Source organism: Periplaneta americana, chromosome 9 (genome assembly GCF_040183065.1).
Source record: "Periplaneta americana isolate PAMFEO1 chromosome 9, P.americana_PAMFEO1_priV1, whole genome shotgun sequence".
NCBI classification, from domain to species: domain Eukaryota; kingdom Metazoa; phylum Arthropoda; class Insecta; order Blattodea; family Blattidae; genus Periplaneta; species Periplaneta americana.
The window spans coordinates 97,504,952-97,532,436 of record NC_091125.1 but is presented as its reverse complement, the minus strand read 5'-3'; the positions used below and the strand labels follow the sequence as shown (position 1 = coordinate 97,532,436).

The window sequence follows — 27,485 nt, the reverse complement described above, 5'->3', positions numbered from 1 at the left end:
TGGGATGGAGAAGCTCCAGATGGCCGACCAGGCATTAGAAACCAATCAATCCAATCCATAAAACCAACCAAAATGCTGTATAATGTGTGAAGTCTCAAGATTTATTTAAACCAACACTTCCACGAACTATTTTCCTTAAATTTCTTATTGGAAGAAGATCAGCTGTACTTCAAAGGCTGAAAGAAAAAGACGGGTGGGAGTGAGATGCAGAGAGACAGAAGGGAAAGATAGAAATGACAGAAAGAAGGACTGAATAGAGGAAGAGAATACATTTCGATTGTCATCGTTAGCAGACATACAGCAATTACTACTGAAAATTTTTTTTTTCATGTTTAGTAAAACAATCTACAATATCAGAAGATACAATTTCAAATGTCATTTTTATTAAGTTGTTGTTGTTGTTATTGTTTAGTCAACTGTCCGAAGACAGGTCTGGACTCCACAAGTGACACCAACAAGACATCACTCATGAGACAACAAGGCAAGGAGCTGAGGTAGGGTGGCCAGTTTCTTCTCCCCTCCATTGCATACATCGCTGACTAGAGTCCACGGCAATTCGGAAGGCGGGTTGTCTGCTAGCGTTTGCGTCGAGAGAAACAGATAGAGAGAGCAAGGCAGCGTACAACATTGCCACATCGTACTTCACGAGCACGTGCAATACAAATAGCGCAGCAGAGAATTTAAATTATCAAAAGATAATAATGACCTTAGCCGTTGATTACTGTAAGCATGACACCAAACAAACCCTCTTTCCTTCACTAACAACAATATTCTTTGCACGTTTCTCAATCCCACACCACATGCTTCTGCAGTCGTTTCTTGCACGTTGGCAACGTTGCTGCCAGCATCAAGATGGCCGGCAGCGTTCTGCTCGTTAACGTTTTTATAATAATTATACACCTTAAACACTATTTTCCGCGCCTGCTTGTGTAATACTTGTGTTTTTACAGTCTCTTCTTCCATTTATTTACCTTACATACACATAGTAAATGTTAGTTTTACTTATTCAATATATTGAAACACTCGCACGTGAACAAACGAACTCAGGAAGTGCTTGTTATAGACTGATTCTGATTGGTTCTCCTGTTCAAGCTTGTGACGTCACATGCCATACAGGCTACGGCGCATCTAGTGGCCACCCGCCTTCCGAATTGCCGTCTAGTCTAGTAACATATTACACTAATCAGACTTCAGATGCATACAAACAATTGTTCTTCCTCTGACAAGTGAGATGTACTATCTGATAATACTGTAGATGTACATGTCAGCCAGAACTTCAATCAGAGGTAATGTATTAAGTTAATTATCGTAATTGTTTTTAAAATTCCTTACATATTTAATTTCACATATCATGAAGATTACACTTAAATACAGGGACTGGCAGAATAACCTGACGATTTTCAACAGAACTGTACCTGTCCCACAATTCAGTAGGATAAATGCTGATTAGTGTTTTGTCTTTGTCAAACAATACCATTTCATTTAATTTCTCAATAATTCAGTATGGTATATTAGGTTGGGGAGGAATGGCAAAATTGACACTCCACCCTTTAAATTTGCTCCAAAAAATAATTATCAAAATTTGTCTATATAAACCTTTTGATTTAGCCAACAAAATTAATTTTTCAGGAATTTGGTGTATCAAATCTAGAACAAATTTATAAACAAACATTGCTGATTTACTTCTATAAAAATCACAATCAATTTAAATTTGATCCTCACGAATACCATACGAGACAAAACTACAGTTTCTTTCTAAACACCCTTAAATGTCACACAACTGCAGGATTAAAACACAGTAGAAATTTTGGACCCAGAATATAGAATGCATTAATTAGAGCTTACCTGAACTACGTACACTGAACACACATAGATTTAGGAAACAAATTACATTAATTATTTAATTGTTTTGTCTTTTCTTAAGTTAATTGAGTTTAAAATTGTAATCTAATACTCGTGTACTTTTGAATTTTTTATATTTGTATATATTATTAAATGGTTTGTATTTTACTATATATTAATATTTATTTTGTATAACTAGACTGAACTGCGTCCGAGCACGAGCTTCTACTCCTTTGGATTGCAATGCCCAATGTAGTGAAAACCTAGTGTATTAAATAAATAAATTTGAATAAAAAAAAATTCAGATACGATGGAGCAGTGGACTGGACAACAATGTGAAACCTATTTTAACCAGCGATTCTGTTATCCAAACACAACAATTGTTTTGTGAGAGTTCAATATTGATCGTCATGGCCGAGTACCCAGTTGCAACACAATAGTGCTTTGGGTCAGAAATTTTCGAGAGACAAGCTCAGCTCAAAAAAAAAAAAAAAGAGGAGAGAGAGAGAGAGAGAGAAACCAACAAGTTGTCCACATACTGTTCATACTCTGGAAAATGTGGACACTTTGCGTTGGTCATCAGAAGTCCACGTCGCCCTGCTTCACAATATGCTTTTGTTTTGGGCATGTCAGACTGCAGTGCTAGGAGAATGCTGCATTTAGATCTTCATTTCCACCTTATAGAATGGTGGTAATGCAAGAGCTAAGTGAACTTGACCTCCAAAAACGAAGAGAGTGTGCAGTCCATTTTGAATATCCTGAATGATGATGCAGTCATTTTAATGTCTGAGGAGGCTCACTTCCATCTTTCTGAATGTTTAAACAAACAAAATTTTCGGTACTGGGTGCCAGATAACCCCTGTGTGCTTCATGAACGACTACTTCATTATGAGTGTGTAACAGTGTGGTATGGTGTGGCACATTTCGGTGTGATAGGTCCATATTTTTTCGAAGAAGACGGACATACGGTTTCTGTTACTTCAGCTCGTTATGTGCAAATGCAGAATAACTTCCTTGCAACCGAGTTGGCTAATGTGGAATTGCAAACATTTTGTTTCAACAAGATGGTGCTACTGCGCACACTGCAAGGATGTCGATGGGCGTGGTACAGGAAATGTTTCCTGGATGTGTACTGTCAAGAAATGGCGACCTTTCTTGGCCTGCTCACAGATCTGACAATGTGTGATTGCTTACTCTGGGGCTACCTCCAATCAAAGGTGTATACTGAAAGACCTCACACTATTGCTGATCTGAAGGAAGCTATTCGCAACGAGATAGTGGCAATACCAATCAACATGCTCGTAAGGGTGACGACAAACCTACAAGCAAGGCTTCGGAAATGTGTACAAAATGGTGGTCGTCATTTATTGTACACAATTTTCAAAACAAAGAACCAATAATGTAAGTACTGAAAATGGCAATATTTTTTTGTAAATATTGTGATGTTTGAAAGCATGTTGGTCCGACAAGTTAACAAGTATTAGAGTTAGGTAATTGTTCATTCAGTAACGAAATGTTATTACTAAGCGATAAGCAAGAATTAAACATTTGTGCCTGAATGGCATTACAAAATTTGAAAGGCATGTTGGTCCGACAAGTTAACAAGTATTAGAGTTAGGTAATTGTTCATTCAGTAACGAAATGTTATTACTAAGCGATAAGCAAGATTTAAACATTTGTGCCTGAATGGCATTACAAAATTTGAAAGGCATGTTGGTCCGACAAGTTAACAAAGTATTAGAGTTAGGTAATTGTTCATTCAGTAACGAAATGTTATTACTAAGCGATAAGCAAGAATTAAACATTTGTGCCTGAATGGCATTACAAAATTTGAAAGGCATGTTGGTCCGACAAGTTAACAAGTATTAGAGTTAGGTAATTGTTCATTGAGTAACGAAATGTTATTACTAAGCGATAAGCAAGATTTAAACATTTGTGGCTGAATGGCATTACAAAATTTGAAAGGCATGTTGGTCCGACAAGTTAACAAGTATTAGAGTTAGGTAATTGTTCATTGAGTAACGAAATGTTATTACTAAGCGATAAGCAAGATTTAAACATTTGTGCCTGAATGGCATTACAAAATTTGAAAGGCATGTTGGTCCGACAAGTTAACAAGTATTAGAGTTAGGTAATTGTTCATTCAGTAACGAAATGTTATTACTAAGCGATAAGCAAGATTTAAACATTTGTGCCTGAATGGCATTACAAAATTTGAAAGGCATGTTGGTCCGACAAGTTAACAAAGTATTAGAGTTAGGTAATTGTTCATTCAGTAACGAAATGTTATTACTAAGCGATAAGCAAGAATTAAACATTTGTGCCTGAATGGCATTACAAAATTTGAAAGGCATGTTGGTCCGACAAGTTAACAAGTATTAGAGTTAGGTAATTGTTCATTCAGTAACGAAATGTTATTACTAAGCGATAAGCAAGAATTAAACATTTGTGCCTGAATGGCATTACAAAATTTGAAAGGCATGTTGGTCCGACAAGTTAACAAGTATTAGAGTTAGGTAATTGTTCATTCAGTAACGAAATGTTATTACTAAGCGATAAGCAAGAATTAAACATTTGTGCCTGAATGGTATTACAAAATTTGAAAGGCATGTTGGTCCGACAAGTTAACAAGTATTAGAGTTAGGTAATTGTTCATTCAGTAACGAAATGTTATTACTAAGCGATAAGCAAGAATTAAACATTTGTGCCTGAATGGCATTACAAAATTTGAAAGGCATGTTGGTCCGACAAGTTAACAAGTATTAGAGTTAGGTAATTGTTCATTGAGTAACGAAATATTATTAGGTTAAAAATATTGTGATGGTTAAACCTTTCATTACAATAAATTTTATTATTTATATATGCATTTCAAAATAGTCAGGTTTTTCTGCCAGTCCCTTTAGAACGATATTAACATAGAAGAAAGGATGAAAGTAATTTATTATTGTGAAATAAAAATATTTATACAATTATTGCTTCGTAAAACAACATTTAAAATAATTCTATACCATATTAAAAATGTTACACAGTATTTTACAAAATTCCAAAATTAAATTTTCTAGATATTGCATAACAATGGATGAAATAAAAAGATATTTAAATATTCATTTTTATCTTACTCTATTTTATATCTTAAAAATTCCCAAAGCAAGGATGTGGCACTGAGATACTGCAACAAATACGTTACTTCAAGACTGCAGATTATGTCTCATTTGCATGAAGTTCTACCTAAACAGCAGTTAGTGACCAACAACACTAAGTCCAATGCCAAGTAGGTCTACGCATTCATGTAACAACAGAAAGTTTTTACCAGAATGTAATTTTATACTTGAATGTAAAGTCCGCGGAATTTCAAATCTTACCACTAAGTGGGACTTAACAACTGTTGCAAGTTGTGCTACCAGCTTGCGTCTCATACTCCACAAGGTTGCGGCAAAAAAACTCTCTTGAAGAGTCGCTCATCATTACTTCATTAACTTTTATATTAAAAATGAAATGTAAGTTGTTGTTAACTGATGCTGAGTTCTTATTAATTATTTTAACTATTTTAAATGTAGGTAATACTGAGGTTCCCAAAATATATGCACTAATATTATTCAAAATTTTAATAATAACTTAAATCAGAGTGATACAGATGCTTGGTTAGATGTTAATATTTACTACATTTATATGCAAGATTTAGTGAAGAACTTTTTCAGAACACGGGAGGAGTGATAGTAGGAGGAAGAAGAAAACATGCATAAGATTTCATGATGATATGACGTTGTTAGCAGAAGAGGAGATGATACTAAAGGATATGCTACTGGAGCTAAATGACAGCTGTGAGCAGTATAGGATGAAGATATATGCAAATAAGACGAAGACCATGGTCATAGGAAGAAAAATAAAGAAGGTAAACTTGCGAATTCCAAATGAGGCAGTAGAGCAAGTGGACAGCTTCAAATACATGGAGTATACTATAAGCAGTAACATGAGCTGCTGCCAGGAAGTCAAAAGTAGGATAACAATGGCCAAGGAAGCTTTTAATAGAAAAAGGAGCATTTTCTGCGGACCTCTGGAAAAAGAACTAAGGAACTAGTGAAGTGCTTTGTATTGAGTGTGGCATTGTATGGGGCAGAAACATGGACATTATGACAAAGTGAAGAGAAACGAATAGAAGCATTTGAAATGAGGATATGGAGAAGAATGGAATGTGTGAAGTGGACAGACAGAATAAGAAATGAAGCTGTGTTGGAAATAGTGGGTGAAGAAAGAATGATACTGAAACTGATCAGGAAGAGGAAAAGGAATTGGTTAGGTCACTGGGTGAGCAGACACTGTCTACTGAAGGATGCACTGGAAGAATGGTGAATGAAAGAAGAGTTCGGAGTGAGAAGAAGCTATCAAATGATAGAAATTAAGATATATGGATCATATGAGGAGACAAAGACGAAGGCAGAAAATAAGAAAGATTGGAGAATGCTGGGTTTGCAGTGAAAAACCTACTTTTGGGCTGAACACTGAATGAATGAATTATATGGCTTTATTAAAACATGTAACAATTTTTTGGTCAAGATGTTCGCATGCTTACAGGTACTGTAACTAAAATTGTCATTTAATGGAGATATATTTCTGTGTTTTCAACTGGTAAAAGTCCATTTGCATAACAGTGTGTACGTCATCTTAAGAGTAAGTCTGAAACATATTTAAGTTACCACTGCATCCCTGGGTACATAGCAAAGAAAAAATCAAAATTACTGAGATGTGTTACAAATGCCACAGCAGTTTCAACCTTGGGTATGAGATACTAACATCACACAAGTTTTGATCTGGCTTAAAACTAGTCATTACTATATTATTAAAGGGTGGATAATGTAAATGTATTCTGGACATCCCTGCTTTAGAAATATTAATTTTATTCTTTGAGCACCAAATGAGTGACAGAAGGCACATAAAGAAAACTGAAATTCCTTCAGGTTACTGTGAAGGAAATGTAAGGTTTCGTTACTGCACAACTCTTTCTACAACTAAAAGCCTACATTAAGATCTGCAGCACAGATCTTCCAGTCTGTGGAAACTGATCTATTGTATTTACCATAGGTCACTTATGATACAAGTCCACAAAGTGAAGTTTTGACGCCACTAAAATCGTAGAAGAGCACCCAATTGAATCATACAGGTTAGTAAAATCGAAACTGTTTTTGGGTCATGCAATGGAATAATTTGATTATACCTGAATTCTTAGATTCGAACCTATTTTAATCTTATATTGTTAATGTCAAAATTAAAATTTTCCTCTGTTATAAATTTTTGAGAACAAAATATAAAAAGTGATAGTATTTAAAATTAATTTTGAAGTTAAGGTTTAAATGCACTAATTGCAGCTTGCAAGAACTACTATACAAATATTTACCTAGGGACAATTCTTAGAGGCAAACCAAACTCTACTTACCAACGAAATCTTCTGGGCTTTTACAATAACACTGGCTACGATATTTACCCGCATTTAAATGTTACACTCCATACAATGGATACAAATTACACACTGCAAGTACAGGAAGTACAATTTTTTATGTGTAAAGATTTTGAATTAAAATTCATAAATTACTTCACGAAAGTGTTCCATAATGTCTGAACATCAAATCTGCAACTGCTACAGTGTTAATATTCAACATATGCTCGTCTTGAATATGAAGACTTTCGTTTGTTTAATCTCTTCAACCATCTATTACAACATTGACATATGCATGTATTTCGATTATATGCTATATATTTCAACATTAGAAACAAAAAATAAAGTTTACTTGCAGTGTGAACTACCGGTAGAGATAAACTTGAGCAATTGTTTGTTATATCATACTTTATACAATATTTATTAGAATCTGTGATTAAACAACCTGCATAATTTGTATTTCCTAGCTTTATTCACATATTAAGATGGTCTTTATAAGCCTGTAATTTCATATTATACAGTGCTTCCATTTTATTTCCTTAATGCTAAGTAGCACTTACTCCCACATCTATGAGTTTTCCTTATGTGCTTCACACTGTGTATGCTGGCTGATATCAAGGCCTAAAATAACAAAAAGGTCGCATTAGGACAAAAAGAAGACAACTGGACTAACTCAGTCCCTATGGAAGAAAGTTTAGATTCCTGCTGGATCTGGCACTCAGTATGAGTGATAATTTCTTTTGTGGTAATCATGTGACTGATGTTTTTCAGAATACTACATAACAGCATTTCTCATGTAGGTACTCTATCCAACATGTGCAAAGGAAGTTTGCAAAAAATTTTTGAGCTGTCAAAGTTCTTAGCTGTCCTACAATTCTTCATTTTGTTAGAACATTTAGAGAGGCTGGAAGTGTAGTACGAGACAAAACACACAGCAGTAAACAACATATTTTGAACCAGGAAACTCTAAATGATATAATACTTATATCAACAATTTTTAAATGAAATTATTTCATTTTTATTTTCAACATAATATAAATTAATGACAATAATGAGTATTAACGAGATTATTTTGTAACTATATTGCAAGCTGCATGATGGAAGCTGGTAGTGTAGCTGCGAACAATGGAGGCACCACCTAATAATAAGAAAATAAAGCAGGCACACTGTATTATTCCTCTAATCTTCTCTAATATTTTAACAGTATTATTCTAAAATTCTAGTTACAGCTTTTATTTCCCTTAAAATACACTTTTTAATCACTTAAGCGTGAGTCAGTACTAAGACATACCGAAAATTCACATTTCTAGATTTCCTACTCTTTGCGTATTTAAAGCTTATTATTTTTTCATTCTAATACCACATTATAGTGATAGTTAAATTCTCATACTTTAAATCTGGTCTATAAAAATAGATAAAATCTAATTTAACAAATAATTTTGATAGTTTCTTATATTTCTCGAGTGTTTCAGTTCCAGAAACACGGATGTAGATAATGTTTCTATTATATATGCATATTTACAATGTACAAAACTATCAAAAGTTTGGAAACATAGAAAATATTTACAAGATTTTCGTACTTTTACACACACACACACACACACACAAGAATATATTCAAATCTGATACGACACTATGCTATTTACATTAAAAGAATGAAACAAAAGCTTGGAACTATAACAAGTGACAGGTACGTTGATATGAAAATCATTGACCCTTATGACCCCCATCTGTCGAAATTACACACCAGATCTGTAAATAATATTGCAATGTGCTGCGTACAGTACACCACAAGATGATGGCTCTAGTTTTCACCAAGAATTATGATTATGTTTATCATCATCACCATCATTAAAAGAATAGCTGAATGATGGTAGAGGACACAGAAGAACATCAAGAAAATCTGCTTCAACACACTTCTAACATGAAATCCACATTGAGATAGGTACTGGAATTTGAACCCAGGTCTGATGTGTAGAGCTGGTACTCTTGCCATTGGGTTAATCCTGCGCCTGCTATAACAAAACTGTTATGATCAGAAGCCAATCAGTGTAAATTAATGATTGAGAGATTTTAAGAGATTACATAATTCAAAACAAAGAATTCTGAAACATGAGTATTATTATTATTATTATTATTATTATTATCATTATCATCACCATCATCATTCTCCCATATAATCCTTACAGCCCAGATCTGGAACTCTCCAACTTCCACTTATTCCAAGCACAGATGGTGTTAACTAGGACGACAATGTTAAGGCTTGAGGACAGTAGTTATTATAATGAGTATTATTATTATTATTATTATCATCATCACCATCATCATTCTCCCATATAATCCTTACAGCCCAGATCTGGAACTCTCCAACTTCCACTTATTCCAAGCACCAGATGGTGTTAACTAGGACGACAATGTTAAGGCTTGAGGACAGTAGTTATTATAATGAGTATTATTATTATTATTATTATTATTATTATTATTATTATTATTATCATCACCATCATCATTCTCCCATATAATCCTTACAGTCCAGATCTGGAACTCTCCAACTTCCACTTATTCCAAGCACCAGATGGTGTTGACTAAGACGACAATGTTAAGGCTTGAGGACAGTAGTTATTATAATGAGTATTATTATTATTATTATTATTATTATTATTATTATTATTATTATTATCATCATCACCATCATCATTCTCCCATATAATCCTTACAGCCCAGATCTGGAACTCTCCAACTTCCACTTATTCCAAGCACCAGATGGTGTTAACTAGGACGACAATGTTAAGGCTTGAGGACAGTAGTTATTATAATGAGTATTATTATTATTATTATTATTATTATTATCATCATCACCATCATCATTCTCCCATATAATCCTTACAGCCCAGATCTGGAACTCTCCAACTTCCACTTATTCCAAGCACAGATGGTGTTAACTAGGACGACAATGTTAAGGCTTGAGGACAGTAGTTATTATAATGAGTATTATTATTATTATTATTATCATCATCACCATCATCATTCTCCCATATAATCCTTACAGCCCAGATCTGGAACTCTCCAACTTCCACTTATTCCAAGCACCAGATGGTGTTAACTAGGACGACAATGTTAAGGCTTGAGGACAGTAGTTATTATAATGAGTATTATTATTATTATTATTATTATTATTATTATCATCACCATCATCATTCTCCCATATAATCCTTACAGTCCAGATCTGGAACTCTCCAACTTCCACTTATTCCAAGCACCAGATGGTGTTGACTAAGACGACAATGTTAAGGCTTGAGGACAGTAGTTATTATAATGAGTATTATTATTATTATTATTATTATTATTATTATTATTATTATCATCATCACCATCATCATTCTCCCATATAATCCTTACAGCCCAGATCTGGAACTCTCCAACTTCCACTTATTCCAAGCACCAGATGGTGTTGACTAAGACGACAATGTTAAGGCTTGAGGACAGTAGTTATTATAATGAGTATTATTATTATTATTATTATTATTATTATCATCATCACCATCATCATTCTCCCATATAATCCTTACAGCCCAGATCTGGAACTCTCCAACTTCCACTTATTCCAAGCACAGATGGTGTTAACTAGGACGACAATGTTAAGGCTTGAGGACAGTAGTTATTATAATGAGTATTATTATTATTATTATTATTATTATCATCATCACCATCATCATTCTCCCATATAATCCTTACAGCCCAGATCTGGAACTCTCCAACTTCCACTTATTCCAAGCACCAGATGGTGTTAACTAGGACGACAATGTTAAGGCTTGAGGACAGTAGTTATTATAATGAGTATTATTATTATTATTATTATTATTATTATTATTATTATTATTATTATCATCATCACCATCATCATTCTCCCATATAATCCTTACAGTCCAGATCTGGAACTCTCCAACTTCCACTTATTCCAAGCACCAGATGGTGTTGACTAAGACGACAATGTTAAGGCTTGAGGACAGTAGTTATTATAATGAGTATTATTATTATTATTATTATTATTATTATCATCATCACCATCATCATTCTCCCATATAATCCTTACAGCCCAGATCTGGAACTCTCCAACTTCCACTTATTCCAAGCACCAGATGGTGTTGACTAAGACGACAATGTTAAGGCTTGAGGACAGTAGTTATTATACTGAAAAATAAAAACAGGATTTGAAATGTAGTTTTCATTACAATGTCTCAAATCCTGCAAGAGTTTTAAGTTAATACGCAAAACATTTTGGCTGCCCCATGTATTATGAAATATACAGTAGTGTCAACAGACACAGTATACATAAGACTGTTCAGATCTTGATTATATTCTTCAGAAATCATAGTAGCTGCCTGCTCCAGACTTTCAATCAACTGTACTTGATATTGCTCAGTTGTTGGGGATGGGTGTATTGCAGTTGCCATGGTACAGCTTCACAACCCCATCACAGTGTGCAAAGGCATCAAACACATCCCGATAGCCATGGTCCCTCCACCATGTGCACAGCTGGCGGTTCCATGCACAAGGCAGCAGATGCACCAGACTGGGATGCTCCATCGCCAGTAGTGTGTAGAAGTCTTGGTCTCCCAAATGGCCCTACCAAGCAATACCTAATGTCAGTATAGTTCATATTCTGAGTAGCAAACTGCATAATAGGATTATGTTCATCAGAGTTGAAAGAAAGGATTCGTCAACTGTAACTTACGCCCTTTCCTGGAAGGACAGCACTCTTTTACAAGCAGGAAATGTATAAGACTGAATACCAAATTTAACTTCCCTTCTGAATGGTACCTCCTACAAATACTATTGCAAATCTTGGGAGACACACTAAGTCTTTCAGGCAGAGGTGTATGCACCTCTTACTGCTTGGTACATCTGTCTGTAGTTAATCTTACAATGAAAACTTTTTGTGTGAACAATATAAATTAGCTGTATAAAATTGTCAAAACAAATTAATAATGCCAATTTAATTTTCATCTAGTAATACTATATTTATTATAATTTCGTTCGACTGCATGTATAACTTCCTTTCAAAATAAGAATCAATTGATTTTTGTTTCTATTAGCTTTTGTAGTTCATCTTGCTAAATCTTTGTTTCTAGTGCCTCTAATTCACTTTCCTTTGGTCGCCTCCATTACCTGTGTGGCTCGTGTTTTTATGACACAAATCCTCATATAAGGAGACAATGTAGACAAAGAAATTTCATTAAAAAGTGCAATGTTTCTTTTAAATTTTCTTCTTTGCTCATTTCTTCAAAATAGTTGAATTGGTGTTTCTCAAATGGGTACATACCCTCAGCAATCAGATGATAATAGAATATGATATCTAGTATAGTACAGATTTTACATGTATGAGAAACTGCCAGTAAATTTTACCTTGGCTCCCTCATTCACGGACACATTTCTTTTACGTTGATTGTTTTGTATTCATTTACTTATTGAAAGTCTCTTATAACCTGATAAGTGAAAGTCTCAGGAATATTCTATGCCACATCAATAAATTTAAGAGTGCAGTTATATTGTCAGACTCCAAAGCAGCTATTCTAGCTATAGTCTCTAAACACACACCTTCATCTCAAACAGCAGAAATAACTAAAATGCTCTCTCAATTAATATCACTCAATAAAAGAATTGTATTCCAATGGATACCATCCCATTGTGGAATCCTGGGAAACGAGAATGCGGATGCATTAGCAAAGAAGGGCAGCACTGCTACTTACAGACCTGTTACTAAATCTACGTATTACTCTGTCAAAAGATTTATTAAATCTACATACTTAGACTTCAACAAACAAAATTTGATAACACAATCTCAAGGGAAAAAATGGAAATCTCTGCATCATAATCCACAGTTAATTCCCGATTTACCACGAAAATCGTCTGTAGCTGCATTTAGATTGGCAACAGGCCATGATTGTTTGGCCAAACACCTGCATAGAATTGGAATATATCAGTCCCCTAACTGCCCATTGTGCAACTCAAACCAAGAAATGGATTCGGAACACCTCAAAATCTGTGCTTCAGTGGCTGACCATGATAATATCTTTGAAAAACATTGGAGTGCAAGAGGTCAAATGACTTTATTGTCAAATGCCTGGCATTAGAAAACAACAACAACTTATTGATAGGGACCCCTGGCTCATAGGTGACCTTACCTCAGAAATGGAATTTTACAATATCAAATTACAGAAGGTAAGTCTTAGCTAACCACAGCTGGTTACACTGGAAACCAACAAATTACCATTTTCCAAAGTGATCAATGTGACATTTGACATGATTTGTTTATTACCTTGAAACTATACTTGCTGGCCAGAGCATTAACAGCCTGCGTACTCAGCAATTTGTTGTACAGTGTGCTCTTGCGCATGCGATCCAGTCTGAACAAAATAACTCCACTGTTGAGACCAGGGAAACCAAGGCCACCATGAAACGACAGAGGCTCTCCAAATCTGCAATGTATAAAACAAAGGATGTGATGCAGACATAGCCTACCTTGTTGTACGTGCACTAGTATCACATCACAGATCACAACAGAATGAAATAATTGTAGAAGTATTTTCTTTTAAATGATTGTTTTCCTACCTGGTATCTTTGTGACGAGAGCGATACAGGTACAGAACATGACGGTAGACTGGTGTGAGCTCAGGTGCCAAACCAAAGAGAGTGTCTGCCCCAAACCTGCAGAAGTAAAGCTTTTTGTAGGCCTACTGTATGTTACATGCTTAAATAGTCCGACTATGAAAAAATGAGTGGCACTATTTAAACATGGCCGAGAGAGTGTGGAAGACGACAACTGCAGTGGACGTCCAGTAACAGCAACAAGTGAAGAAATCTTAGAAAAAATCCGCGATATGGTGTTGAATGACTGTCGACTGAAAGTGCTATTCAGCTGAAACGTCTGTGCTCTGGGATTCTAAGGAGATAATTATGATTGACTATCTAGCATAGGGGAGAACAATAACACGAGAATATGTTAAGTTCCAGAACATGATGGAATACAGAAAAATTTCCTTCTGAACAGAGTCACTTAAAATCTGATACTTTCTTAATATTTATCTTCAGTAAATTAATATACATAAAAACTATTTACTATTTATTTTGCATGAGACACTGAATGATCTTAGTAATTGGTGAGTGGCAGTATGATTGCTAACAAAATCCAGCTGATGGTAAACCAGAAAACCCTCTACACTTCACCATCTATTATTGTGTAGCTACTTCTATGTATACTTTATTTTTTTTCATGGAGTGCAGTTTCATAGAAAAGACTTTGCCGACAGACCTTCTACTGCCCCCTACTAATTGATTGTCATAAATAAATGTCTTCCTTACTGTGACGGAAATATTGTCTTCTCTTGTTAGTAACCAATCACAACCCTCGTTCAGAAGAATTGACAGGTGCCCGTCAAATCCACGTGGAGGCAGAGTTGCCGCATCTTTTCCCAATTTCAAGAATCCCGTCAGTTTCACTGCATAATTTCGAAGGTCACCAGGATTGTGGCAACTGTGCAATGTTGGGACGAGGGGACAGGATGGAATTGTCAGAGTTGTTTGTGTAGGAAGTCATAAATCTATAAGTGGGTGTTCAAAGGACCCGCCAAACTGCACTCCTTGAAATAAAATAGGGTATACCAGTATGTCATGATCGGACAGCAGATTTTCGGTCCCTACACAGCGACAAGACATCACATATGGAAGGAGCATAGCAATGAGTTCAATGATTTCCCTGCAACTGATATACTCCTAACGTTCAGCATTAGGTCTGAAAGTCCACTGGGGCACGCTTCTGTACAAGGGCGGTGGCATTTCCCCTAAGGCTAGAGCCCAGTTTAGGTGCGTGTGTGTGTATTAATCGAAAATTAGGAGCTAGAAAATATTGGGAATAGGACGTATGTTTATGACATTTTTTTCGATTAATACACACACACCTAAACTGGGCTATAATCTTAGAGAAATGCCACTGCCCCTGTACGGAAGCACGCTCATCCCTGTCTGGTCATGATATTTATTTGAACAAGTACTTTAATTCATTGATTAATGTGCTGACGACTTTGCATTTTCATCAAGGGACATTATTAAATTCATCGTAGCTCATTGGAATGTGTTATTAAATTAGTTGATAAGGTCAACTGATATTCATTAGATTTTAAGTATGCTAAATCTGATGAATAAAATTGTAGATGCGAGAATTGTCACTGTTTGCCTGATGTAGTGCTTAACAGATGACGGTAGATAACAAATGCGTTTTTTATTTTTTATTTATCAGAGCTTCCTCAAATTAGAGGCTGCCATTAGACAAAGCATACAAAACAATACAAGAACAAAATAGAAGATGAGAGCTAAAAGAGTAAGAAAAAAGGCAAACAAATACACAAACAAACAATGGCAGTTTACAGAAGAAAAAAAAATTCAAGTAAAGAATCAATGAAAGCTAAGAAGGAAAAAGAAAAATGATAATGGTGCGTCAAAGTAAAAAGTAAAAGTAAACAGTGCGTTCAAATTTTGTTTACAATAAATTACATTTTTGTCAAAAAGTTAAACGGTTCATCGAAATCGGAAACATCAGCTTCTGAAAGCGGAGATGATGATCATTACCATTGTTATAACCAATATTATCTTCATCATCATAACCATCATTATAACATGCCCTTCTGGAAGTGTTACAATACGTATACAGAGTTCCAGAATGAAATGATTTTCCTTAATTCTACACGTAACTTGGAAAAAGAAACTGTTCCATGAATGTACTACCTATCGAACTCTTGAAAAAGTTCTTCGACGTTGGCACAAAGTTTTGTGTCAGCATCAAACATAGCTGCTCGTTGCTGATCGAGAGCGATTCTGTGGAGCCCCAATGACAGAAAGAAGAGCGCGTCACTGTAATATGTGCCGGGTTGAGAGCTGAAGTGAGGCTGCATTGCCGACACCACATCTTGAAGCTCCTCTGCCAATACACTTACGTCATAATACATAACCTGCAATACAGTGAAAATGGAGTTAATTTAGTCAAAATTACTGGTAGGCTCTACCTATTTCCGAGTACAGAGTCTATAGTTACGTTTTCTTTACCAAAATATCCTTTTGCGTAGCTTCCTTTACTGCATCTAACACTTCTTCTGCAATTGTCTTACTGGAATTATCTGTTATAATGTGCAACGCAATATGTCCAGTGGAATGTTCTACTAGAGAATGTGTGAAGGTATGGAACTTATTCTTCATGGGGGCATGGCTAGTCACCTTTGTAAAAATGCACCAAATATTATACACATCAGTTGCATTACTATAAATTTCAAGTGATGTAACAATTTTTAGGGTGGGCGGTCTTCCATTGTTATTTTGTACCGTTTTAAACACAGCACTGTTGTCCGCATATGTCAAACTCCGATTTTCAAATGTTGCTGGAAAATGGTTATCACTATCAGACTCGTTGGTCTGAAAAACGTAAAACAGAACACAAAACGTTACTGCAATTATGAGGTTCAATAATATCTTGTGTAACACACGCATCAAGAATATCCAGGCATCATTGTTTTTATTGACTGAAATACATAATTGGTTTCACTCAAAACATGGATATTGATAACAGTAATGTACAGAGTTCTGTCAACTTCCAGTAGCAGAAACCACTTGTCTTATTTTGAAATCACGTAACAAAACACTCAGAATTCCTCCCATCTGCAACCACAATATCTCAACACAAATACACCACATTAATAAATTAACAAGTATATTGGCTAATGTATATAAACAAATTAACTCTCCCCACTTTGGTCCAGCGTCGGATGCTGCACACAGTGTCGTACAGGGTTGCCACTATACACTGATCAGTTCATTATTCTACACGTATTAATAAGGATAGTACAAATATTTAAGTCACAATTTATAACTTCTTAAAATTCGGATACATATCCATAATGTCTTTTTGGTATTGATATACAGGTAAAATATTCGTATTTTATGTTGAAGGAGATTGATAAACATTACAGATTACGATTGGTATTTCCTGGGTGTCCAAGTTGACATTTCTGTTTTACTTCCGCCATATGTTGTGTGTTTACATATGGCGTCACACTAGATGTAATCCGGTTGCGTATATTGTCCATAAAATACCACAAAATGAAGAGTAGTTTTGAAAGTATTATTCTTTTATTAATAATAGAACTTTGTGTCATATTTTGTGATGATATACAAAACTGTAGACTTCGTAATGATACAGCTGCAAGGAGGAAATACATGCAACGCTTATCTCCTCTTCAAGGGCAGAAGTAAGGAAATCGAATTTGATCATCACTCGTGTGTTATACCAATTAGAAAATAATTACTATGTTGTAATGGATGTTGGTAGGTTTCAGGTTGATCATGAAGGCTTGTCATACGTCATAGCTATCTGTACTAACGCCTCGAAAGATCACGCCAATTCCAGTGTAACAGAAGAAAAACCGGGGGTAATACCCTCAACAGTATTGGGGAGGTATAACGATACTGATATCGTAGGAGGAGGTATGAATGTGTAATTATTTGAATGTTTTCTCAGTATGACGGTTACTTTGTCATCAAGGTAATATAAAATTTAACACGTGAAAGACATACGTTTTCCGAAGTGATATAGTGTTAAAAGTCGTGTAATCAAGATGTTTTATGCATTGTATAATATGATTTTGCCGACTTGATATTAAAATATATATAGGCTAACTACTACTTTTTAGTGTTCTCATTTTGATTGACGGGGAAATGATATGCTTTTGGATCACAATTTTGTTTGTATTGTTTCATACGGAAGTTAATAAATTGTAGACCTAAGCATACAACCCTCAGAGGCGTCGACTTATTGGCATCTTGATAGTTAATGTACCGTAATTACTTCCTCTGTCATTAGTCAGATAGTCTCAGTAGCTCAGTGCGTAGAGGTGCTACTGATAATGAGTGAGGTTTTGCTTATGGGAAGTCGTCTAAGATTATGGCACATACATTTTCGATTTTATAATAAAGTCAAGTAGAAAGTAGGTACAGGTAGTCACTATTTAATAAAACTAATTCTCTGAACAGAGGAAACTCGTGAATATTGTGTGGTTGAAGGTTACAGTGTCATATTCTTTTCCCCCAGGAGCTAGAAATGTGCCTTTGAACGTAAAAAAGGCCCGGTTTATTCAACCTTTCTTATAATGCACCTAACATAGCATTAATTAATTGCAAGTTAAAAGTATAAATTGCTGTTAAAAATATTGCATTTCTTCAACTTTAAATTTCACATTTTAACATATTGTTTGTTAACTTCCTGTTAGGATCAGTGATTCTAGAGTTCAACCATAACCTATGAGGAAAATCTTATCCATCTTCTTAGGTAGCGTACAACAACCTTATTAGGCCAAAACCTTCCTCTCTCCCTTGGATTACTTTAAGCACAGGGAAAATACGTCCACACATTTACAGCAATAAGTCTAAATGTAAAATAATGTTAATAAGAAAAAGAGGATAAACCAAACGGGTCTTGAACTCAAGACCTCTATTACTAGTCTCATTTTTACACACTGAGATACCGCAACTACCTGATGGAAGACGAAGTTACAAGGTGGCCAACTGCAAACAACTCAGCACGCTGCATTTCTATATATTTAATTTTAAACCATCAATTTCCATCAAAACAACACCATCAAAATCAGCATTCCAAAAGCATATCTTTTCCTTGTCAGTTATTCGGAAACAAGAAATGACATTTATGTGAACCTATCTAACCATTGCAGAATCCTGGGTGCTTCTCACTTATGGCAGTGGTGATAGTGACAATAGCAGTGCAGACTGCAAGTCCAACAGGAAAGCGCAAGTTTTCATCACATGCAAGGAGGAGGCACAAGAGGTGCGCGTATCATGTGTTTGATTCCACAGTGACATTTTAAGTGTAAAATATACATCACTCTTATACAGACAATTACAAAATATAATATACAAAAGCGAAATCTTACACTACACATTTGTTGTTGTTTAGTCAACTATCCAAAGACAGGTCTGAACCTCACTTGTATATTAAAAATACGACCATATTATATGACAGTGTAAACAAAGCTCATTCCCTTAGCAAATATAAAGAATTCCTTCCAACACCAAATATTTCGTTATCGCATCAGCATTCCACTACTCAATCTCGCAGTTCATACAGCATCATTAAACAACCAATTTAAAATAAAACATTGTAATACAAACTTGCACCATTAAAAATACGACTTTGGTGAATTCTCCGACTAATTTTGCCAAATAACATTTCGCTATGACCATTGCCACCAATTCAAGGTATGTTAGGATGGACAATCCCCTCATCTACAAGGATCGAGGAACAAACCGATTTTTGTTAATTAAGTCTACTTTATATCATCAGACAAGTAAAAAAAAGTCAATATAAAATTCAATATTTTCCACCTGAACATGAAAGTAGTTTAAACATAAAGTGTCAATATTAATAATTTAAGCCTAAAGGATGCCCTTTATCACCTACTTGTTGAACATCTACTTGGAGGATTTAGTGAAGAACTGTTTTCGAAACATGGAAGGGATGATACTGTAGTATGAAGACGAAGGATAAAATCCGTAAGATTTATTGATATGGCGTTGTTAGCAGAAGATATGATACTAAGGGATATGCTACTGGAGCAAAATGACAGCTGTGAGCAATATGGGATGAAGATAAATGCAAACAAGATGAACAAGGCAGTGAAATAAGTGGGCGACTTCAAATACTTATGGTGTACTATAAAGTAGAAGTAACATAAGCTGTTGCTAGGAAGTCAAAAGGAGGATAGCAATGGAAAATAAAGATTTTAAGCTTAATAGGAAAAGAAACATTTTCTGTGTACCTTTGAAAAAAGAAATAAAGAAGAAACTAGTGAAGTGCTTTGTGTGGAGAGTGGCTCTATGGGGCAGAAACATGGACATTACGATGAAGTGAAGAGAAACGATTGGAAACATTTGAAATGTGGATATGGAGAAGAATAAAACTTGTGAAATGGACATTAAAAATAAGAAATGAAGCTGTGTTAGAAGGATTGGGTGAAGAAGAAATAATGCTGAAACTGATCATAAAGAAAAAAAGAAATTGGCTAGATCACTGGCTAAAAAGAAACTGCCTACCGAAGGATGCACTGGAAGCATTGGTGAACGGGAAAGAAGTTTGAAATGAAAGAAGTTATCAGATGATAGACAACATTAAGTAAGATAATGAGGATTTATGTGGAGACAAAGAGGGAAGATTTGAGAATGCTGAGATTGCAGTAAAGGATCTGCTCTTGGACAGAAAACTGTGAATGAATGAAGCTTATATCAAGTTGACATAAAACATAGGCCTATAAACTCTAAGAAAGTGTCTTTACATGCTCACTCACATTTGTGTTTCCATGTATATTTAGAATATTGTTCTTTGCTGCTCTCAAAATCGGCACTGGCAGGATAAACTGCAGCCTTTGATATGGAAACCCGATGTTAGCAATAATTAATATTACACTTCATTGTGTAACATCACACATTAAAATAATTTATTATTGCTTGCAGATAACTTTATAACACAACTCCATCTCGGCAATAGCAAAATTATTATAAAAGTACGAAAAAAGAAATAATTTGAGGATATTTTACACGAGGATAATAATTAATTCATAGTTCTGTCCAAGGGCAGGTCTTTCACTGCAAACCCAGCTTTCTCCAATCTCCTATTTTCTGCCTTCCTCTTTGTCTCCTCATATGATCCACATATCTTAATGTCGTCTATCATCTGATATCTTCTTCTGTCCCGAACTCTTCTCCCATTCACCATTCTTTCCAGTGTATCCTTAAGTAGGCAGTTTTGTCTGACCCATTGACTCAACCAATTCCTTTTCCTCTTCCTGATCAATTTCAGTATCATTCTTTCTTCACTCACTCTTTCCAACACAGCTTCATTTCTTATTCTGTCTGTCCACTTTACACATTCCATTCTTCTCCATATCCACATTTCAAATGCTTCTATTCACTTCGTCGTAATGTCCATGTTTCTGCCCCATACAATGCCACATTCCATACAAAGCACTTCATACTAGTCTCTTCCTTAGTTCTTTTTCCAGAGGTTCGCAGAAAATGTTTTCTATTAAAAGTTCCTTGGCCATTGCTATCCTCCTTTTGACTTCCTGGCCGCAGCTCATGTTACTGCTTATAGTACATCCCAAGTATTTGAAGCTGTCCACTCCCTCTACTGCCTCGTTTAAAATTTGCAAGTTTACTTTCTTTATTTTTCTTTCTATGACCATAGTCTTCGTCTTGTTTACAATTATCTGCATTCCATACTACTCACAGCTGTCATTTAGCTCCAGTAGCATATCCCTTAATATCATTTCCTCTTCTGCTAATAACGCCATATCATCACCAATCTTATGCACTTTATTCTTCCTTCTGCTATCACTCCTATGTTCTTAAAACAGTTCTTTACTAAATCCTCCAAGTAGATGTTGAACAGAGTAGGTGATAAAGGGCCATCCGTGATGTACTCCTCTCCCTATTCACTTCCTATGACATTTCTTCTCCTACCTTGACTTTGACTCGCTGAATTAATTAATGTGTATTGTTATTAAATATCGTTAAGGTGATGGCACTTTAAAATGATATAGGCCTATTGTATGTTGTAAACAGTTACCTTAACTCTAACCAGAACCTAACATAAAATTCATTGACATTTTCAGCCTGTGCTGCACTTTTTGGAATACAACAAGAACTGGAAGACAGCAGGCTGTTTCTTCTCTTTCGAGATTCAGACCTCTGCTCTCTGTCCCAAAGTTGGTCTCAGCAATGGTTCTGTCTTCTGCATCATGTAAGAAACAAACCAAAGCAACAGCGTACAGTGTGATAATCTTCACATATTGTTGTATTGATTACTACAATAAAATATATTAGAATATGTTGCAAAGGAAGTTATACTGAATAAAATATTGAGCTTGTTTCTGGACTGAAGCTTTATGAGTGCAAATAGGTGTAGTTCATAGTCAATGAATTTTAAGTATGATAAAAGTCTGACGACTTCTTTTTTTCTTATGGAAATTAAAGTTGGGTCTCATGTGGTATCATTGTACTTTTTGTAAAAGAAGGAGGGGAGATGTGGTATAATTTCAGTAGTAAATTTCCAGTCAGTCATTTCCTGCCATGTAGTCATGATATTTTTGTATTATTTACTGGTACAATGATGGTGGGATGAGGGAATACCTCTAGAAAACCTTTTCAAACGCCATCTGTGTTCACCAAAAATTCCATTTGAACATACCAAGAGTTGAAGCTAGATATCTGGCATGAAAATCTGATGCTATACCTTTTCAGCTAAGAGCACAATAAGTTTTCAGTTTACATGATGGATGTAGTGACAGTTCGTGCAGAGAAAGAAGGTACCTGACAATTCCTTAGCACATGCTCGCTGCACCTTGCTTCAAGGTCAACAGCAGCAAATGGAAAATCCAGCATCTTATTCTTAGAGTCAATATCTGCATCACATTCTTTTAGGTTGTCATGAAAACAGGCATAGTTGCCGGCTCTTGTGTAAGTACCACATGAGCACATTTCATTACATAAGGATGGTTTAGACTCGGTGGCAATGCTGTTCTCATCATATGTGTTAAATGTCAGGCACTTTCTCTTACCTCACAGACTGCAATTACGTATATATGAAAAATAATTAACTTTTCTTTTTACAGTTTCCTGACGAGTTTTGGAGTGTACTTGCTCATTGGAGTTGCATACAGAAGACTGATTGGGGGCGCCAAAGGATTTGAGCAGATTCCTCACTACAATTTTTGGAAAGAACTGGGGAACTTACAAGCTGTATGATTTTTACCATCTTCACTAATTTCTGTTATATGTGCTTTCATTCAGATTATCTTTTCAACAAAATTAGAACTTCAACAAAACTGTTGTTTAAAAACAACAAAACATTTGACTTCTTACTATTGCTGTAACATATGTGTTGACTTTATACTAATTGGTAAGGAATAATAAAATTCATCTTGTACGAATTCCGAGAGATACACTTTTGCCACAAGTTATGATAACGCTTTGGCCATAAGGCACTTTACCCGTTCTCAGTAAGACTGCCAAGTACTCGAATTACAGCACTAAAAGATCTTAAGAATCCATGGTCTGGCTTAAGTAAATCCTTTTTATCACCAAACAGAAAGAGTATACTGATATAAATATTAATCAGGTTATTGGCAGGTCAATCACCTGAACATTTACACCAAGGATACAGTGTGGCACCAGCAGGGGAAGAATGAGGAGTTTCACTGCACACAATACTGACAATGAGTGTGCAGCTAAATTTATCTCAGAACACTCCCAACCCTATTTACTCATTACTTTAGTTACTGTTACATTTATTCTAGCTCACAACTTTTTTATTAGCAGTTACTTCACAGCTTCCATTATCACTTTCTTCGCCTGTTAGTAACCAATCACAACCCTCGTTTAGAAAAATTGACAGGCTCCCTTCATATCCACGTGGATGAAGAGTTGCCACATCTTTCCCGAATCTCATCAGAACGAGAATATCACAGAATGTGGCAACTGTATGGGAACGGGATGGTCAAAGGTATTTGTGTAGGAAGTCATAAATCTGATAAGTGGGCGTTCAAAGGAGCCTTCGAACTGCACACTATGATAGTGATTATACAGGGTGGACCGCTCGAATGTACCTAATTTCAATTGTATGTGACTGGTGAACGGTTTAAGATAGAACCTTACGGTAACGTCTATATGAAAGGAAAACTAAACAAGTTTCGAATCCTGTCGGTAGATGGTGCGCAGACACGGTTTCTTTTCGTAGATTGCAGATGAAAGCGCAAACTGTGTTGTGGTATGAGGAGTTTAAATCAATTATTAGAGTTCAAAGGGGAGTATTGGCGAGTGTTTAACCATGATGCTCCAACTGCTAAAAGCATTAAGAAGTGGCACGATACATTTTTAGCTACAGGATCGGTGTTGAAGAAGCATGGTGGTGGTCACAGAACATCCGACAAAGTGGTTGCAAATGTTCAAGCTGCATATGAGCGAAGCCCGCGGAAGTCATTAAGAAGAGCTTCGCGGGAACTTCAAGTACCAAAATCAACATTGCAAGAAATTGTCCACAAAGGTCTCAAACTGTACGCACAAAAAGTGCAGTTAATGCAACGTCTGGAGCCGGATGACAAACCCAAACGAGTGGAATTCGCCAATACGATGCTAGACCGTCTCGGCACTGATCTCCGGATTTAACACCGCTTGATTTATTTCTCTGGGGCGACGTTAAAGATAAAGTGTACACAATCACAGTTAGAGACTTTCGTGATCTTCGGGAACGCATCACAGAGGCTATTGAGAGCATTCCAGAAGACATGCTCCAACGTGCTTGGCAAGAAATCGTTCCATTGCTTCGATATCGTCACAGTAACAGCTGGAGCTCACATAGAGATATGGTGATGTGCATATCGAAACTTGAGTTTTCCTTTCATATAAACGTCACTGTAGTTTTCTATCTTCAACCATTTATCAGACACATACAATTGAAATTAGGTACATTGAGCAGTCCATCCTGTACTTTAACAACAGATAACTAATCCCTCTTTATTTTCATGTCTCTATGAAATGACATGTCACTGTGTCACTACTCACTGCCTTCAGTTGTAGTATGATTTCAATGGTGTAGGGTAAAAGGAGGAGTGTGACTGGTGGCGTATTAGAAAATTCAGTCCCACTCAGTCCTAATCTCATTGGCAAGTTGATACATTCAAATTGGTTGTTTTCTTTTACATCATGCAAATATGGAATACAGGAGACAATGGATAGAAAAAAAAAATTAAGAAATGTAGAAAATTTACTTGCCCTTCTAATACACACCCTGTCTTTGAGGTTGTCTACAAAGATTAAGTTCTGTACAACTTAAGAGCACCCCTACTCTATCACATTAAGACTGTTGGCTCTTCTACTCCATAATGCCTTCTTGTGAGGTTCAGACCTGTCTTCCGACAGTTAACTAACAACAACAATATCAAATGAAAAAGATATGAACATTAAACTACAAAAATACAACAAAATCAATGGTATAATTAAATGACACTTGGTGAACAAATGTTAACTGAGACTAAATTATGGTTACACAATATCACGTCAAAACCAACCTTATTATAAGGCAGAGAAACTTGGGTGCTAAATAAAAGAGATACAGAGAAATTGGAAGCAGCACAAATGAGATTTTTGAGACCATTATTAAGGCTTCACGAGATTGGATCACCAATATATATATGCAAAAAATTAAAAGTAGACAGTATAACTGATGTTAAATGTTACCAGAAAAATGGTTTCAACACATACAAAGAATGGACTCACACTACATCCCAAAATTAGTTGTATGTAATTGCACATTTGTGCGTAATTCTCATATTATTAAGATTAGTTGTACAATATAAACCTATGGGCAAGAGAGACTTAGGAAGACCACGCCAACAGTTTTTACAGAACAAGTCTGGAGGACTTAAGCCAGATTGGTTCACGATGATAATGACGACAATGACTTCATTAGTATGTTATCGATCATGTACTTCCTGACATTCACGGAATTATACTGATCTAGAGTTCCTATTGTAAAATTGTTATATTCGAATGCCTCTATAAGCTCTTTCAATTTGAGTGCAATGTTTTGAGTCTCCCTGTATTAGTTTCTGTTTGTAAGAAGTAAAGTGAATATAGTGAAAATTTGAACTAGACGCGGGTTAGATTAGCGTAGAATGGTTTAGTCTTTGCTTTACTCACTAATTTTCAGTCCTTATCGCAGGTGAATAATTTCTGATTTGGTTTCAGGATGGCTGCAACTTTGTGTGCCGCCGTGACATGCACCGTGAGGAGTCCTGGCGTAGACTTACCAACAACTTCAATGACCCCCACGATGATAGGGATGATGCTCTGCTCCGACCCTGACCTCCATCTTGATCACAGGAGGTCCATCCTGCCTTACCCTGACTTCAGACATCACATTGTAATGTCTCTTTGTATTTATGTCACAACCATCCTACTCCTGATTCACCAGAAATATCTGATTATGTATTAATAACTGTTATTTATTATGTATACAATGTCACATTACATTGTTCATCTATTATATTTTTCTCCCTAACTTGTACACACAATTTGCTGTAGACTACTTATTATATGACGTAAAAGTTTAGTTAACACTGTACATTTAAGTCTTTTTCCATAAAGTTACAGATTTTAGCCAATATCCTAGATCATATATACCCAGATAGATCGGCCTTATAGGCTTTGAGGTTAACAACTTTTGTCAGGTTTACTAATCTGCCATCTAGTTGTTACATAAGGAGTCACGTCCTAATTCCCATTTGAATTGCATTAGCGACTGTACTGCCATCTCGTGTTCGTTTACGGCAGATGAGTGGCGATCCTGGCGGTTGTTCTCTTCAAAGTGCTGCCAATTTTAACATAGCGATGAGTTATCTGTTACATATATGATCTAGGCCAATATTTATAAATATGACGCTTTTAAAACATCAATTATACAAGTTTGGGCCGTCCGTTACTTCAGTGAAAAATTTTATCCTGTCCAAATAACCAGATATCCTCGTAAATATAACATAAGAACACTATGTAAATCTATTGCACAGAATATTTGAACTGAATTAAAAAAAAACATTCTTTTAATGATAAAATGAATATATAAAAGGAGTCTTGTAATGCACATATGAAGAGAAAAAAAAAGACTAACCAGCAAAAAGTGAGAAAGATTCATGGACATCGGAAGAAGAAATTGACAAATCTGAACAGATGTTATATGTTGTCAATCATGATCACTTAACAATAATAGAGTTACTATATGTCGTATTTTTAATGGGATTGCCTCATTTTATGGTGATGTTCTAAAACCCCATTTTTACTTGGATTGAATTTATAATGTACAATGAGGGACATAATAATAACAATAATAAGTGACTGGAGTTTTTTCTAAGTCCAAAATGCCATACTGTGTATGTTCTGAGCCTAATGCTTTTTATCAAATGTTGACAAGATATTCGCTTCACTTTTCTGTTTAAATATTACATATATATTCTGAGAAAGAATTAAAACTATACCCTCTTATGAACAGCGCTACAGATCTTGAAACATTTTCGCCCACTCAACAATAATGAAGGGTGAAACTGGC

At 35.5% G+C, this 27,485-nt stretch overlaps 2 protein-coding genes across 2 annotated transcripts; one reads left to right on the top strand and one right to left on the bottom strand.

Moving 5' to 3' along the window:
- Positions 1 to 11,395: 11,395 nt before the first annotated feature.
- Xxylt (Xyloside xylosyltransferase) lies at positions 11,396 to 17,264 on the bottom strand. The gene is made up of 5 exons (XM_069835442.1): positions 16,373 to 17,264; positions 16,055 to 16,278; positions 13,886 to 13,981; positions 13,593 to 13,752; positions 11,396 to 11,899 (listed from the first exon to the last, which is right to left on the bottom strand). The coding sequence occupies exons 1-5, from the start codon at positions 16,808 to 16,810 to the stop codon at positions 11,693 to 11,695; spliced, it is 1,125 nt and encodes a 374-aa protein (XP_069691543.1). The 5' UTR covers positions 16,811 to 17,264; the 3' UTR covers positions 11,396 to 11,692.
- A 68-nt stretch (positions 17,265 to 17,332) lies between these two features.
- On the top strand, positions 17,333 to 26,507 carry LOC138706311 (cation-dependent mannose-6-phosphate receptor-like). Its single transcript, XM_069835443.1, has 6 exons — positions 17,333 to 17,568; positions 17,649 to 17,803; positions 19,045 to 19,157; positions 22,000 to 22,127; positions 22,999 to 23,125; positions 26,132 to 26,507. Exons 1-6 carry the CDS (start codon positions 17,420 to 17,422, stop codon positions 26,246 to 26,248), a joined length of 789 nt encoding a protein of 262 aa, XP_069691544.1. The 5' UTR covers positions 17,333 to 17,419; the 3' UTR covers positions 26,249 to 26,507.
- The last annotated feature ends 978 nt before the right edge of the window (positions 26,508 to 27,485 follow it).

Excerpts from the sequence above, each read along its gene's own strand:
- Xxylt (XM_069835442.1), bottom strand. The coding sequence starts at position 16,810 with ATGCGTGTGTTACACAAGATATTATTGAACCTCATAATTGCAGTAACG. Across the intron at positions 16,279-16,372 it reads CTACGCAAAAGGATATTTTG|GTTATGTATTATGACGTAAG; the intron begins GTAAAGAAAACG and ends ACTGTATTGCAG. Across the intron at positions 11,900-13,592 it reads CCAGCAAGTATAGTTTCAAG|GGCCATTTGGGAGACCAAGA; the intron begins GTAATAAACAAA and ends ATTGCTTGGTAG.
- LOC138706311 (XM_069835443.1), top strand. The coding sequence starts at position 17,420 with ATGAAGAGTAGTTTTGAAAGTATTATTCTTTTATTAATAATAGAACTT. Across the intron at positions 17,569-17,648 it reads TCTCCTCTTCAAGGGCAGAA|GTTTCAGGTTGATCATGAAG; the intron begins GTAAGGAAATCG and ends GGATGTTGGTAG. Across the intron at positions 17,804-19,044 it reads TACTGATATCGTAGGAGGAG|AATCCTGGGTGCTTCTCACT; the intron begins GTATGAATGTGT and ends TAACCATTGCAG.